Source organism: Muscardinus avellanarius, assembly GCF_963383645.1.
Source record: "Muscardinus avellanarius genome assembly, chromosome: 5".
Taxonomy (NCBI): domain Eukaryota; kingdom Metazoa; phylum Chordata; class Mammalia; order Rodentia; family Gliridae; genus Muscardinus; species Muscardinus avellanarius.
The window spans coordinates 119,858,711-119,873,999 of record NC_137790.1 but is presented as its reverse complement, the minus strand read 5'-3'; the positions used below and the strand labels follow the sequence as shown (position 1 = coordinate 119,873,999).

The following is a 15,289-nucleotide window of genomic DNA, read 5'->3' as shown; positions in this document are numbered from 1 at the left end:
CATCTCAGGTTTTCTTTCAGCAGTGCCAACGAATTCCAGGACTGAGTGATAAAACAGTTGTGCAACCTCAGCCACACATGTTTTTGTTCTCCACGGCTGCACATTTTTCTGTGCTGTAAATCACAGAGCGGACGAAAGAGCAACAGGCTGAGATAGCATTCCTCCAGTGACTGCCGGGGTTCAGAGGATGCGAAGAGGGCGATTACAGCGGGCCCTGGCTTTTCCTTCCAGTCTTGCTCTGCTGATAGTGAAGGTGTCCTGGCGTAATGGCCACAGTGGCTCATCGCTATCTCCTCTCCGCATCTGACTTGCTGTGAGGCCCCAAGCGAGGGAGAAAGCCATGTTTCCTTGGAGCACTCTGTGGGGGCGCTGGGCTTGCTAGGTGCTCTTATCTGCCTTGTCTTTTGCCTCTGCGACAAGCATGCGCCCCACCCAGCTCCAGGTCATTTGATCAGGTGCATGAGTGGAGTGGCTGGAGCTTTGTTCTTGGATCTGCTGCTGGCCTTATGTGAAGCCAACTAATTGCTTTCCACAGGAAGGACTGTGGAATATTTTCCAGGCTTCTTGACAGGAAAGATGGTTGCTTAAAACATGAGCCTGCTCAGGATCAACTTGACAGGTTCAGCACATGCCCAACAAGTTTGGAGCATCAGAGATAAGGGCCTAGGGGCTAAGTGGCCAGGAGCGTATTAATAAACCTAGCATATACTTAAGAACCGCCAACTGGGATGCTGTGGCTGGTAGCCTGTGCTTTTGCAGGCATCCATGCAGACCAGGATAAGGCATTTGGGGACATGCCTTTGCTAGCACAGTGGGGTGTTTGCTTCTGATGTCAAGCACGAGCTCCTTTCTATCTTTGTGTCTCCTTCAGGGCCGGAGGGTCTCCAGTGGAGTGGAGTGCCTTGTTAATTGGATATGTTAAAGTTATGAATGCATATGATCTTAGCACAGGGGAATTCAGTAGCCTAGCCTGATGTGGGTTTTAATTATTTTCCCCTTATGGCAATTATATTACTTTCTTTTATAGGATTCTGTGAAAATGAATGCATTATTGGAAAGCTACCCATTCTGAAGGCTCAAATATAATGGTCTCTCTCTAAAAAAAAACTTCGTGTGTGGGCTAAACCACTTTAAACTTTTGACTATGAAGCTGGTGATGGTTCTGGAGCAGGACCTCTTTTTGCCCTCTGGGTGGGCTTCTCGTGGGCAAGCGGTAGGAGAACTCGTGGAGGGGAGGGAGGTTGCCAGGACCGGTGGGAGCTGTTGAAGAGCAAGAGGGGTAAACAGAGACCCTGTCTTCTGGCAGAGTGAGGTAGCCAGCGCTATGCTAACCAGCACTTCCAGAAAATTATGTCCGCTGAACACCTTAAAATTGGATGAGTCACCCTTTGGGCATGGGTAGGGCTTTGTTATGCAAAACTCTTAAAGTCAATTGTGATAAGTACATCACCAAATAATTACAATGTCAAACCATGGCACAAGTCTCTAGTCTTTCTAGTTACATGGTGGAGTTGGAGATAGGGAAGAAATGTCATCCCAAGGAATTCCTCAAACTGGACATTTTCATAACATCCTTTTTTACTTGCTGAAGGAAGGATATCTTTAAAAAATATATGTGTTTAGCCGGGCATGGTGGCACACGCTTGTAATCCCCGCGCTTGGGAGGCGGAGACAAGAGGATCGCGCAGGTTCGGAGCCAGCCTCGCTGACTTAAGAGACCCTGTTTCCAAATAAAAATATAAAATAAGGTCTGGGAGTATAGCTCGTAGGTAGAAGGGCTTCCAGGAACCCCAGTACCACAATATATAATACATAATAATATATAATACATATGTGTGTGTGTGTGTGTGTGTGTGTGTGTGTGTGGTGTGTGTTTATTGGTGCAATGTACTCACACAAGATAATGAGATTCAAAGTGATACGAATATACGTGCACACATCTCTTGGTGTATTTCCCTCCCATATACTCCATCCCCTTCCCTTCCTCCTTTCTTGTACATGTTAGTGAGATTGTTAGAAAAACTTGTATGGATGTAACATTATCTGAACTGTTCCAGGAAGGAACCTTTGAGAACAACATACTTCTGCTCAAATTCACCTATGTAGGTTTCAAAAACTTAGTTTCTGAAAGCTTTCCTTGGCTTTCTGTCCATCAAAAGCATGAAATAAGTAGCATAGTGGTCAGGGCTTGGAATCGGGAGTTTGAATCCTACTTAAGTTACACACTTTGTAACTTTAAGCAACTTACTTAATTTTTCTAAGCATCAGATTCTGCATCATTGAAGTAGAAAGATAATAGAAATTTATAAGGCACATGTTAAATGCAATTACATGAGAAGTAGTTGGCAGAGACAGTTCTTTTTTTCTTTTTCTTTTTTGGTGAGATATATACTGGGAACTGGACCCAGAGGCATTTTACCTCTGAGCTACACCCCCAGCTGTATTTCACTTTTTATTTTGAAATAGGGTCTTGCTATGTTGATGAGAGCCTCACTACTTGCTGAGGCCCTCCTCCAACCTGCAATTCTCCTGTCTCAGCCTCCCAAGCACTGGACTTACAAGCATGGGCCACCACGCCCAGCTGAGAGAGTTCTTAAAAATAAGTCATCATCATTGTGCAGCATCTGCTGGGGGCAGGGCCACAATGGCACAAGTACCTTAACTTCTTACAGGTCACTGGTAGATAGAAAAACACTTTTCTAGGTCATAGTGCGTGTTGTACTTGGTTCTGTGTTTCTTAAGGGACTCATTTGCTTTACTTCACTCTTTGCAGAATAACGGGACCACAGAGCATCAGGTAGAATCTTTCATAAGGAAAAAGCTGGAATCCCTCTTAAAGGAATCTCAAATTCGAGACAAAGAAGATCCCGACAGTTTCACGGTGAGGGCGTTACTGAAGGCCACACACGAAGGCTTGAACGCACACCTGAAGCAGGTATGCAGCTTCTTTTGGTTCTTCTACCAGAAAATCAAAAGTACCTGAGACTTTTTTTCTCTCTGCAGTGCTAGGGATGGCCCCCAGGGCCTTGACCCCACGCTAACTACTGAGAGAACTCCCTAGGACTCATATTTGTTTTTAATCATTTGTTCCTTGTGAAAATGCTTCTCCAGCTTCTTCCATTTCTTTTCTCATATTTCCTGGGGAATGAAAACTTTGTACTCCAAAATGATATGAGAAATAGTGTCCAGTGTCCCATCTCCATGAGACACTGGGGATGAATCCCAGCATCTCTGGCTCATTGAGGGAGGAGGCTTCCTTACACCAGGGACTTCATCTGCTCCCTCTCCACAATCCCCAGCCTCCGAGCCCGCCCAGCTCACCTTCTGAATGTGTCTCTTTCTGTCCATGTCTCTTCTCCTTAGTCATGTCCTAATTTAGACAAATTTCAACTCTTAGCTTGACTGCTCTTGCACCCTTTCAATATAATCCATACTCTAAATCAACATGATTCCAAAAAAAAAAAAAAAAAGCAGGTCTCTTATGTCACTTCACTGTTTGACATTCTGCAGTGGCTTTTAACAATGCTTGGGATGAATTAAGAATTTGCTAGCCGGGCTTTCAAGACCCTGCATGATGGCATCCGTGCCTATTGCCCCAGCCTTAGGTCTCCTATCAATGTCCCTGTTCCCAGGGACATCCTCACACCAGCCACAGTTGCGATACTCCTATATTCCTCTCCCTCCGTCTGGAACACTCCGTGCCACTCTGTTTGAGCTAACTCATGCCTGGTCTTCTAAGACCCAGCTTCAGAGTGATGTCCTGACCGAGTCCCGCCTGATCCTTGGATTTGCTAACTTTTCCTTTATGATGCCTGTGGTAAGCTAATAGGACCTCACTTTGCTGAGGGTTTGGGCTACATATGATCAAGGTCTGTCTTCTTTTTTTTTTTTTCCTCCCCAAAAGCATCAAAAAGTGAGAAAATTTAAACACAATCGGCTCATAATACAGCAAATGGGTGACAAGAAGAATAGTCCATGCTGTGTAGCATGTTTAGTGAACTGAAGCAGAGAAAGGTGGTTGAAGGAAGGCAGAGGAACTTTGTTGTAGAATTAGAACAGAGGGGCTCCATAATCATCTGGCATCTGCTCAACGTTGTACCTATGGTTAGAAATGTACAGGATAGGAACTCCAGGGGTCTTCTAGATTTTTCATTTAAGGTCATGGTCAACTGTGGCCATGATGTAACACTTGTGTTGAGTTACCCTTTGTGCTAAGCAGTCATCTGCATAGGTTTCTTTATGTATGCATGGTAATTGCTCAAAACCTGGGTCCCTGGCAATTTTTAAAGCCACTAGATATATCTGCCCAAGGTTTTCGATTTCAGCCATTACACAATCAGTTATACAAGGGATACACTTGGCATATAGACAGTCCATCATTGACTGCACTAAGTCCAATTTGGCTTTAATGGAAAAGTTGGTAAAGTTGGTATCCATCAGAATATGGTAAGGTGGGCCCAACTGAGTGTTATATTGGAAGAATAAGCAGGAAGGGTGTTGGGGGACTTTTCTTTCTTTCATTATACTGGGATCTTTGTTTCTCTTCTTGGTTTTAATCTATCCTTTTCTGTAAGCCTCTCATCTCTGAGATTAAGCATTTGCTTCATAGTTGTGTACTTCCTTGTTTTCTTTTGTACCCCCTCTCTTCTCACCATGATCCAAGATCTGTCTTCTTATCTAGACTGTTGTTCCAAGAAACCAGTAACTGCGTCAATCTTGAGAACTATGCCTTTTCTGGTTTATATAGTATTTGGGACTTAGACCTTTGCAAATAGTTATTAAATAAATGAAGGGTTTGGATTCTGGATGAGAGCTTTAAACTGTGCTTTCTAATAAAAGCATCATAAATGGGCCAGGAAGAGGAATGTGAATTTTTCCTGTTGTCATGTAAGGTACTGAGGGCTTCTGTTCTGGCCCAGAGGGATCTGTGTGGTCACTGGCTCCGCAGATGGCAGCCTTCCCTGCCGCCACTGCCTGTGCCTGGGGATTCATCTCCACCGGCAGAAAAGAGACCACTCTTTCACCCAAGTGACCACTCAGCCTTGGTGGTTGTCCTAAAAGCCTTACAAAAGTCTAGCCATTCAGCCACTAAGCTGTTCCCTGGGCCTATTTAATTTCTAGAGAAGCCTAATTCAAAATTGCTTAGACAATAAAGAAAGATGTTGGGTGGGTAAGGTAACTGGCCAGTTTACTGGCTTAATCTAGAGGCCCCTCAGTATCATCAGAGACCTTTCTGTACTGCCTGCCTCCTTACTGGCATCATACCAACTGATTCCCCCTTCCTCTGTGGTCACTGGGAGACTGCCAGCAGGCCCATGAGCTACATGTGTTGGTCCATGTGTAGAGAGAGTGAGATGGGGTAGCTAAGAGCAGAGCTCATGCTTAGCTCTGATTGGGCAACTGGGCTCATGTGCCTCTCCTTAGCTGATCACTGGCCTTGGGTAAGTGCCTTCCTAAAACAATAGCTTGGCAAGGGAATGAATAGGCTAATGTAGGCTAATGCCAATGAGAACTCACCTCTGGAGCTGGTGCCAAGCTTGGCTCCACACAAACTGCATTTCAAAGTGACTGGTGACTGCCGGGCGTGGTGGCGCACGCTTGTAATCCCCATGCTTGGAGGTGGAGACAGGAGGATCGCACAGGTTCGAAGCCAGCCGTGCTGGCTTAAGAGACCCTGTTTCCAAATAAAAATATAAAAAAAGGTCTGGGAGTGTAGCCCGGAGGTAGAAGGGCTTCCAGGAACCCCAGTTCCAACAAAGGAAAAAAAAAAGTGGCTGGTGAGGTTTTCTTTCTTTCTCTCTCTTTTTCTCCTCCTCCTCCTCCTCCTACTCTTCCTTTCTTCCTCCTCCTCCTCTTTCCCTCCTCCTCCTCCTTCTTCTTTCTTCTTTTCTTCCTCCTCTTCCTTCTTCTCCTCTTTCCTCCTCTCCTCCCCCCGCCTCCTCTTTCTCCTCCTTTTCTTCCTCCTTCTCTTCTTCCTCTTCCTCTTCCTCCTCTTCTTCCTTTTCTTTCTCCTCCTCCTTTTCTGTACTGGGGATTGAACCCGGGGGCATTCTACCTCTGAGCTATACCCCCAGCCTTATTTTATTTTTTATTTTTGAGGTAGAATCTCACTATGTTGCTGAGAGTCTTGCTACATTGTTGAAGCTGTCCTCAAACCTCCCACCCTCCTATCTCAGCCTCTCAAGTCCTGGTATTACAGGAGGGTGCTACTATGGCTGGCTAATTTGGGATTTCCTTAAAACGTCAATAAATAGTCAATACATATAAGAATGCCACCCTTCTCCCCTTCAACCACTAGCTTTCAGCCACACAGATGCCTGTAAGGCCACATTGGTGTAGCCCAGCTTGATTCTACTTCATGCTTAGTGCGTGCTCCCTGGGGCTCACTCCCTCCCAGGCTCTTGGAGGTCCTGACACTGGCCTAGGTCATTCCAGTGGGAAAGACGACCGACCGCTGCTGCTCTTGGATATTTTGGGAGAAACAGACTAAGCCTGTCTTTCATTTTCTTCATCTCTTCATTGAAGAGATCCTGATGATAATTTTCTCATCAGGTAAAATAGAAAGGGAACCTTGAACTTCAGAGATTAATGGAGCAAAAAACATCCCCCCCCCCCTTTTTATTTAACTTTTTCTTAATTCTAGGCTAGTTAAAAAAAAAAAAAAAAAAAAGGAACCCGAGACTTTGATGAGCTGGGCTGGGCTGTAAAGAATGAGGTTTTAAACACAGCTGCTGTGTTACTTTATCAAACAGGGGTTTGGTTGTGTGGGCAAGTAGAGTCTCGTCACAGTAGAGAAAAGTACTCCTGGGCTGATCATGTACATCTCGGCCAATCACGTACATCCTCAAAGCCAAGGCTGCGCGTGCGCAGAGCAGGGTTCAGGGTGGACGACACTCAGCTGCTGGTCCTTGACCGTCATTCTGTCTTTTCACCTGAGAGCCTGAAAGACAATACTAGTGAAATTCTTCTAGATGGAAGAACTACACAGGCACCATCAAGAGTTCTTAAGAGTTCTTGAATCTCGTCCTTTCTTTGCATCTGAACTGCTGCTGGCTAAGCGTCCCTAAGCTGGACAATTAACCCTCAGGAGGAAGAATTCAGAAAACGCCACACTCTTCACAGGCATCCGCGCTAAAGAAATTATTTCAATGAACAGATGAGCTTTGCTGTGGTTTACTTAAACTAATAAACAAAAACAATCATATTGTTCATTTTGTAGACATGCTTGGGTTTGTTCTTTCTTTCTTTCTTTCTTTCTTTCTTTCTTTCTTTCTTTCTTTCTTTCTTTCTTTTTCTTTTTTTGGTATTACTGGGGTTCCTGGAAGCCCTTCTACCTCCGGGCTACACTCCTGGACACCTATTTTATACTTTTTTATTTGGAAACAGGGTCTCTTAAGCCAGAGAGGCTGGCTCCGAACCTGTGCGATCTTCCTGTCTCCGCCTCCCAAGCGTGGTTATTTATTTCTAATGTTTTAAAATCCCGTATCTCAGTGTTCAATGTGATTACTATCTTTATTCAACAGATTTGGCTCTTAGTGATTTTAGATCATTTTTTAAAAAATTGAATCTCCTCTTAACTGAAAACGATTCTCCCTACTCAGAGCATTCGAAAGAGCACACCCTGTGCTGGGGACAGCCTGGTGAGCAGCCACGGCAGGGCCAGTTGAGGTGTGGCCTTGTGGCCCAGCCATGGGAGCCATGGCATCCAGACAACCACTCCAGTGTCCCCTCTCTGCGGCAGATCCAGCCACATTTGGGGTAGTGGAGGGTGAAGAGAGGGTCCTCCTGCCACCCCACCAGAGCCAGGAAAAGCAAAGGGAAGAAAAATGTTATGTTCTGCCTTTGTTTACTCAGAATCCAGATGTGAAGGAAGGTGGAAAGAAATCACACGGACGATCCCTCATGACCAACTTTGGAAAACACAAGGTATGAATTAAGAGTGATAATTCCTTTAAAGATTCTGAAGGATTCTGGGAGAACATCATGGTGACCTTGGAATAGCTAAAGGTGTCTTAAATAGGACTGCAGAAAAGGAAAAGACTTCAAATTCAAGTGCTTCTCTTCATCAAAAATATCAAAAAGCCAGTTGTACTCTAGGAATATATATATATATATATATATATATATATATATATATATATATATATATATATATTATATATATTTGTGGTACTGGGGGTGGAACCCAGGGGCTTTTCTACCTCTGGGCTATTCTCTCAGACCTATTTTTATACTTTATTTGGAAATAGGGTCTCATTAAGTTGCTGAGAGCCTTACTCAGTAGCTGAGGCTGGCTTCGAACCTGTGCAATCTTCCTGTCTCAGCCTCCCAAGCGCTTGGATTACAAGCGTGCGCCACCTCGCCTGGCAGAATATTTTAAATATACATATACAAGAAAGGATTGCTATCCTGAATATATAAGTAGTTTTTTTTTTATAAATCAATAAAAAAGACAGGTGACCTAATTTTTTTGGTACTTGAGATTGAACCCAGGGGCTATTCTACATCTAATCTACACCCTCAGCCCCATTTTATTTCTTATTTTGAAACAAGATCTTATTAAGTTGTGGAAAGCCTCACTAAGTTGTTGAGGCTGGCCTCAAACCTGTTTTAGCCTCCCCACTACTGGGATTACAGGCATGTGCCACCATTCCCAGCAGGACAATCTAATTTTTAAGGGCACAAGTCTTCAGCGAACCCTTCACTAAAGAAGATATCCAGTGGCTAAGGAGGTGAGGCTTGCCCTTCCCGGCCATCGGGGAAATGCAAATTTAAATTTAAAAATAAAATAAGATTCCAAACATACCTGCCACAACAGGAACCATAATGTCGGGGATCCAGCCCGACAGTTGGCGGGGCTTGGGGAGATGATGAGTACCGACGACTCGAACACAAACCCACGAGCCGGGAGTCAAGTCAAGCAAGATCTCATTTATCTCTCTCCAAGCAATCATATATATAGCAGCAAACCACGAGGGAAATTCCCATGGGAAATAGCCTAGCCTATCTGGGATAAAGATCACTAGCACGCAGGTCACAGCCAATCCCAGGCCAGTACATGAGCCATTCATGTGTGCGGAACCTCCTTTAAAGGGAAAACTGCTCAGTCTCCCCACCCATAATGAATGGGGAAACCACGCCTTCATAGCTTCCTCCAGGCGCCATCTTTGCCCCTTTTCTGCTAAATCACTTTACTTAAAATTTTGCCTTAATCTGTAGGCCGCTCAGGCCGAAGGCTGCATCTCCTTAGGTGCTGTATGGACACACCCCATCACCATAAGAAAATTCCAAGACCAAGTGCCGGTGAGGACGTGAGCAGCTTGAATTCTCAAGCTTCGCTGACGGCGTATATGCCTGTGAGGGTGCTGTGGTGCTTCATTCACAACATTTTCTAAAGCTATGCTACGTGCCACAGCTTAGCAATTTCACTGTTCGATTCATGTCAAAAGACAAAAGCAAGAATATTTATAGTGGCATTCTTTGTAATGGCTCTAATAGAAAGCAGTTCAAATGTCTACCTACAGTGGAACAAATAAAACAGTGTGTTCTATTCACAGAAAGAGATATTTAGTAGGCACTAATAGGGCCAAATGACAACTATGTGCGGTCATAGGATGGTCTTTATGAACACGATATTGAGCAAAAGATGTAAGAACCCAGAGAGTACAGATAGTGTCATTCCATTCATAGGAAATTCAAAAGTAGGCGAAATCCCCTGAAGGACTGAAGTTAGTGTAGCGGTGCCTGTCTTCACTGTGGGGAGAAAGTGATTACAGAATGGGAGGATGGGAAGGCTTCTAGGGGACAGATGATATGCCCTTTCCTTACCCGAATGGTCTCACTTTGTGAAAATCACTGTTGTGTGCACTTAGGATTGGCGTAGATCCCCAAATACATGTAACGCTTCAATGAAAGGTAAAAAATGTTATGCTGGAAATCTGTTATTGGATGGTGAACTTTGTGCATGGCGTTTCCATGAGGCTATTTCTACACTGTCATTGTATTTGGGAATTTTCTGCTCCTTCTGTGGGATAATTTATTAATAGGCTGGGCATTAAATGACAATAAGAAGTTGAAAACAATCAAAGTATTCGCCCATGGGGTGGGAATTGGGTAAAGGCTAATTGGGTGATGTGTGCATGTATGTCTCCACCATCTTGTACCCCAAGATGTATGACTACAATGCACCAGTAAAAACTTTTAAAAAATCCAATAAATACTAAAAAAAATTCACCCATAAAGACTGCTTAAGTAAGCCACTATTTATTTTCATAATGAACAATAATGCAGCCACTAAAAGATAATCTCTCTGAAGACCTCAACCTGCAAAATATTAAATGAAAAAGATGAAAAATGTATTTTACAGTATAATTATGATATAATGTATCAAAACAGTGTGCATGTGTGTGTGGAAAACATATAATCATTTCTCCAGTTGTTTCTTGCCATTTGTGAATCACTTCCTATTTCTGCTTTTTATATTTTACAATAAAAAATGAACTTTAAAAGTGCAGATTGAAGCCAGGTGTGGTAGCCCACACTTGCAATCCCAGTACTTGGGAGGCTGAGACAGGAGAATCACAGGTTCGCTGCTAGCCTCAGCTACTTAGTGAGGCCCTCCACAACTTAGTGAGACCTTGTTTCAAAATATAGAATAAAAAAAGAGATGTGGATGTAGTTCAGAAGTAGAATGACCCTGGATTTAATCCCCAGTACCGGGAGGAAAAAGTGCAGATCAATTATTGTATTACCTCAAGTTGCTAACTATAGATTGAGCACTCCTTATCTGAAATGCTTGGAACCAGAGGTGTTTTGGATTAAGGATTTTTTTTGGGGGGTGGGTATTTGCATATACATGAGATATCTTGAGACTGGGTCCAAGTCTAAATAAGAAATTTATTTATGTTTTAGATATATCTGTCCACATAGTCTGAAGGTAATTTTACACAATATTTTTAGTGTACCTGTGTTCTGGCTGTACCCTATCAGTTCAAATGTGAAATAACATATCTCATTTCTCCTTTTTTTTAGTGTGTTACTGGTAATTGACCAATGTCTACCACTGAGCTCTGCCCTCAGCCCTTTTCATTTTATTTTAAGACAAATTCTTGCTGCACTGTCCTGGCTGGCCTTATACTTGCAGTCCTCCTGAGAGTATCTTATTTCTGAAAACAGCTTGTCATTACAATTAATACTATCTCCCAGAGTAAATGTTTTGGGGAGTACTTCAGCTATGATATAGTATTAGAATTTATCATGCCTCAACTTGTAAGATTAAACAACTGTCCACAAGATTGTAGGTTCTGTTAATGAATACTGTTTTTATTTTCCATTAAAAGTTAACTTATGTAGTTTACAGAATGAATTTTTGTGTCATCTTATTGAATTATCACAATAAGAATCCTTTGGGACAGATGTCATTCCCATACTGTTTGTTTGTTTGTTTGTTTGTTTGTTTGTTTTGTGGTACTGGGAATTGAACTCAGGAGCATTCCCTTAGTTATACCCTCAGCCATTTTGTTTTGTTTTGTTTTGTTTTGTTTTGTTTTGTTTTGAAACAGAGTCTTGATGGGTTGATCAGAGTCTTGCTAAGTTGCTGTAGCTGGTTTTAACCTTGGGATCCTCCTGTCTCAGCCTCCCCAGAACTGGCATTATCAGCGTGTGGCCCCATAGTTGGCTGCCAAACTCATTTTAAAAGCATAATAAAAAAACCAGAGAGCTTAGCTCCTTTACCAGCCTGAGGCAAAGCCGAGCTGGAACTGGAGATTGGACCCAACACCCTCACACCTGCATGTGGAAGTTCTCCAGGCAGGAATAACCCCTGAGAAGGTTCCAGGCTATAGCAGAGCCTCACTGTCAGTGTAGCCAAGAGTCAATGTGTCTTACATCACTGATGAAGCTTGTTTGTTGGGTAAGGGGATGTATGAAAGCAGACAGAGATGCAGCCCCCATCCATTCCTAAGCCGTCTTCCCCAGGAGCCCAGTGCTCTAAGGTCTGACCTTTGCTTGTAGAAGCTGGGTTTTTGGTGGCAAGGTTTTCTACAGTGACTGGGGTCCCTCTCCACCTTGTACTGTTGAGTTATTTATGTGCTGCCTGAGTACTGGGGCTATCTCTGAAGAGGTGGGGATGGAACCATATCATACTAAAGGCTTTGTATCTAACAACTAATCTGTCTGGAAGGCCTTCCATTAAACCTGGAGCCTTTCAGCCTGTGCCCTGTGGGTAGCAGTTTTCATTATGCTGCTAGAAATAAAAAATGGGTGATAATTTCAAAAGCATTGTTTGATTTAGATGGCTATTTCAGTAGGTACTGATCAAAGACAGGAATGGTGGCTCTTCTTTTCTTTTTAAGTTGCTACAAGTCATTTTAAAACTACCCAAACTGTCTTTTGTCATTCATTAATCAATACTGAGCTTCCTATACAATAGGACATTTCCCCTTATAATTATTTAAATAGAAACTGCAGCTTTGACCCTCCTGCTTGTAGAAACCTTCACAATACATCGCTAATAAGGCTTTTCTAAAACTCTTTAGAAGATTTTTTTATGTGGCTTAGAAATCAGTTTTATGTGCATGAAATTCTTGGTTTTGCATTAATATTTTAATATAAGTATGGCCAGAGACATGTTTGTCATTTAATGGTGAAGCAAGGTGCAGCATTTGGTCAATTTCTTCCCTCAGAGTTAGTGTGTGTGAGCCGGGTGTGGTGGTGCACGCTTGTCACCCCAGAACCTGGGAGGATGAGACAGGAGGACCGCAGGTTCGAAGCCAGCCACAGCTACTTAGTGAGGGTCTCAGCAACTTAGTGAGACTCTGATTCCAAATAAAGTGTAAAATAAGTCTGGGAGTATAGCCTGGAGGTAGAAAGCCCCTGGGTTTTACCCCCAGTATCACACATACACACAAAACGTTAGTGTGTGTGTGTGTGTGTGTGTGTGTGTGTGTGTGTGTGTGTATTACTGGGTTAGAACCCAGAGCCTTGCACATGCCACACAGGTGCTATGCCACTGAGCTAAGTCCCCAGTCCCTCTGTGTATGTATTTTAAAATCCAGTCTATTCTCTGTATGTTGTAGGTCTACCTGATGTAGTGAGTTTATTAAGTTTACCGTGTTTTTTTTTTTTTTTTTTTTTCTGGCAGAAAACCACAAAATCACGGTCTAAATCTTACAGTACTGATGACGAGGAGGATGCACAGCAAAACCCTTGCAGGGAGGGCGGTCAACTCTATAGGTAGGAAAGCATCTCTGTTTCTTTCTCAGACTCCTGGGACCCCTGCGCTTCCATCAGCTTGGTTGCTTTAGCTGTATGTGTCTAGAGAAGCAGGTGGCAAGGTGTGGTGCTCAAGAGAAATGTGAACATCAACTGGAAATGAGATGGTAACACGTGTAGGCACTTAGCAGTGTACCTGCCCTACGGTGAGGTGCTTAATCAATGCTACTGCGGCCATTGGTTTGTGAAAGGCATCTTCAGGAGAGAGGTAGGGTCACATGAACGCGGAGGGCCAAAACTGGAGACCAAAAAGGAAGATAGGAGCTAAGATAGGAATCTGGCCAAGCCAGACTACACAATTATGTTCCTCTCCTTTACCAACTTGGGTCAAGCTACGCTGCTCATTTCTATTTGTCTGTTAGGGTTCTTGGAAGGATTAAAGGAATTAAACTAATTGACAGTAAGTCCTGGCTCATTTAAATAAGTGCTCAAAAATAATAGCTACTTTGCCGGGCGTGGTGGTGCACGCTTGTAATCCCCGCGGTTGGGAGGCGGAGACATGGAGGATCGCACAGGTTCGAAACCAGCCGCGCAGGTTCAAAGCCAGCCGCGCTGGTTTACGAGACCCTGTTTCAAAAATATAAAATAGGTCTGGGAGTGTAGCCTGGAGGTAGAAGGGCTTCCAGGTACCACCAAATAAATAAATAAATAAATAAAAGCTACTTTTTTAAAATTGCCAGTAGTCATTGTGATTAGTAAAAGGACCCAAATTATGGCACATGATCTGATATAGGGTTTTTTTTTTTTAGCAGTATATTAATGCCACAAGTTTTATGAAGGAGTGTGAATTATATCACAGGAAGATATGTGTGCATGCATAGGCACACACACTTTATTGAAAGTTGAAATTAAATAAAATTAGAAACACAGGAATCTTTAGGTATTAACATTTAGTATTCAATTAGACTTTACATTTGAGCTCCAACAGGATATGTCTATATAAAATAGTAACTAATTAGTAAGGACAGAGGAGACCTGTATGATGTTGCCTTTAGGGAATAGAAAATTGAATATTAGTAAAAGATAAAGGAAAAATAGGATCACCTTCCAGAAGACCTCTGCCACAAATATTCCTAAACAGAAGTCTGAGGAAGGATTAACTCTGAAACATCTGGCCAAGGAAGGGACAGCAGGTAAAGAAAGCTACACTAATCTTGATACTTTTAAATGAAGCATCACACTCCAGATACTACCTGAAATGATGTTACATTTTGCTCTTAAGTCAATTATAGATTTGCCCATAATAACCACCAAAGCCCAAACATCTCTGATGGTGCGTCCCTTTGGGATCTTATTATCTTACACAACTTTGAGGGTGAAGACGTTAAAGAGCTAACTTAATGCACTATTTCCCTATATCATGGACTGTCTTATAATTTTACTTTTTATTTTGTAAGCATGACTTCACATCCATTTGTAATCATTAGCCTTCACAAAACCAAATCTTCACCAATGGCTTTAAAATTTCAATTGTACACTCAAGAATGAACATACATTTATTCTTCCCACTGATTTTTGTACAAATTTTCTATGTTCACAGCTCGATTCTGGGCAAATGAACCAGTGGAGTGGTTCATTCCCAGTTTTTTCATTGGATGCATTGTACCACTAAGTTGGAGGTTTTTGTTGGATTAATTTACAGTTTTATTTCTCATAGACTCTCAAAATTTTGTTGAGTAAAGAAATCCATATCACTACTGCATAATTCCAGGATATTTCATCATCCTCCCTCCCCAAATATCTATACCCAATAGTAGTCACTCTCCACATCTCTCTCTCTTAGTTTCTGACAACTACAAATCAACTTTCCGTCCCCATAGATTTGCCAGTATTTAGGTATTTATGTTTAGCTTCTACCGCTTACTATAATGTTTTCAGGATTCATCCATGTTGGCATGTATCAGTTCTTTGTTCCTTTTTATTGGCAAATAATCTATTGCATAAATCTACTACATTTTATATATTCATCCATTAGCTGAAAGACACTTAATGTAGTTTTCTTTTCTATTGCATGAAT

General features: G+C 42.5%; 1 protein-coding gene and 1 pseudogene across 6 annotated transcripts in view; one reads left to right on the top strand and one right to left on the bottom strand.

Annotated features, from left to right (window-relative positions):
- The window catches only part of PLCH1 (phospholipase C eta 1), a gene marked incomplete at both ends in the record, with an annotated part of 197,680 nt that overhangs the window by 159,536 nt on the left and 22,855 nt on the right, over nt 1-15,289 (top strand). For all 5 annotated transcript variants that reach the window (XM_080696174.1, XM_080696173.1, XM_080696171.1 and 2 more), the window contains 3 exons: nt 2,774-2,935; nt 7,855-7,926; nt 13,142-13,233. In XM_080696174.1, coding sequence (XP_080552300.1) covers nt 2,774-2,935; nt 7,855-7,926; nt 13,142-13,233 — 326 coding nt within the window. The remainder of the gene's footprint in view (nt 1-2,773; nt 2,936-7,854; nt 7,927-13,141; nt 13,234-15,289) is intronic.
- On the bottom strand, nt 4,150-4,655 carry LOC308263135 (rRNA-processing protein FCF1 homolog; annotated as a pseudogene). The gene has a single exon. The product of its transcript is annotated as an rRNA-processing protein FCF1 homolog (transcript).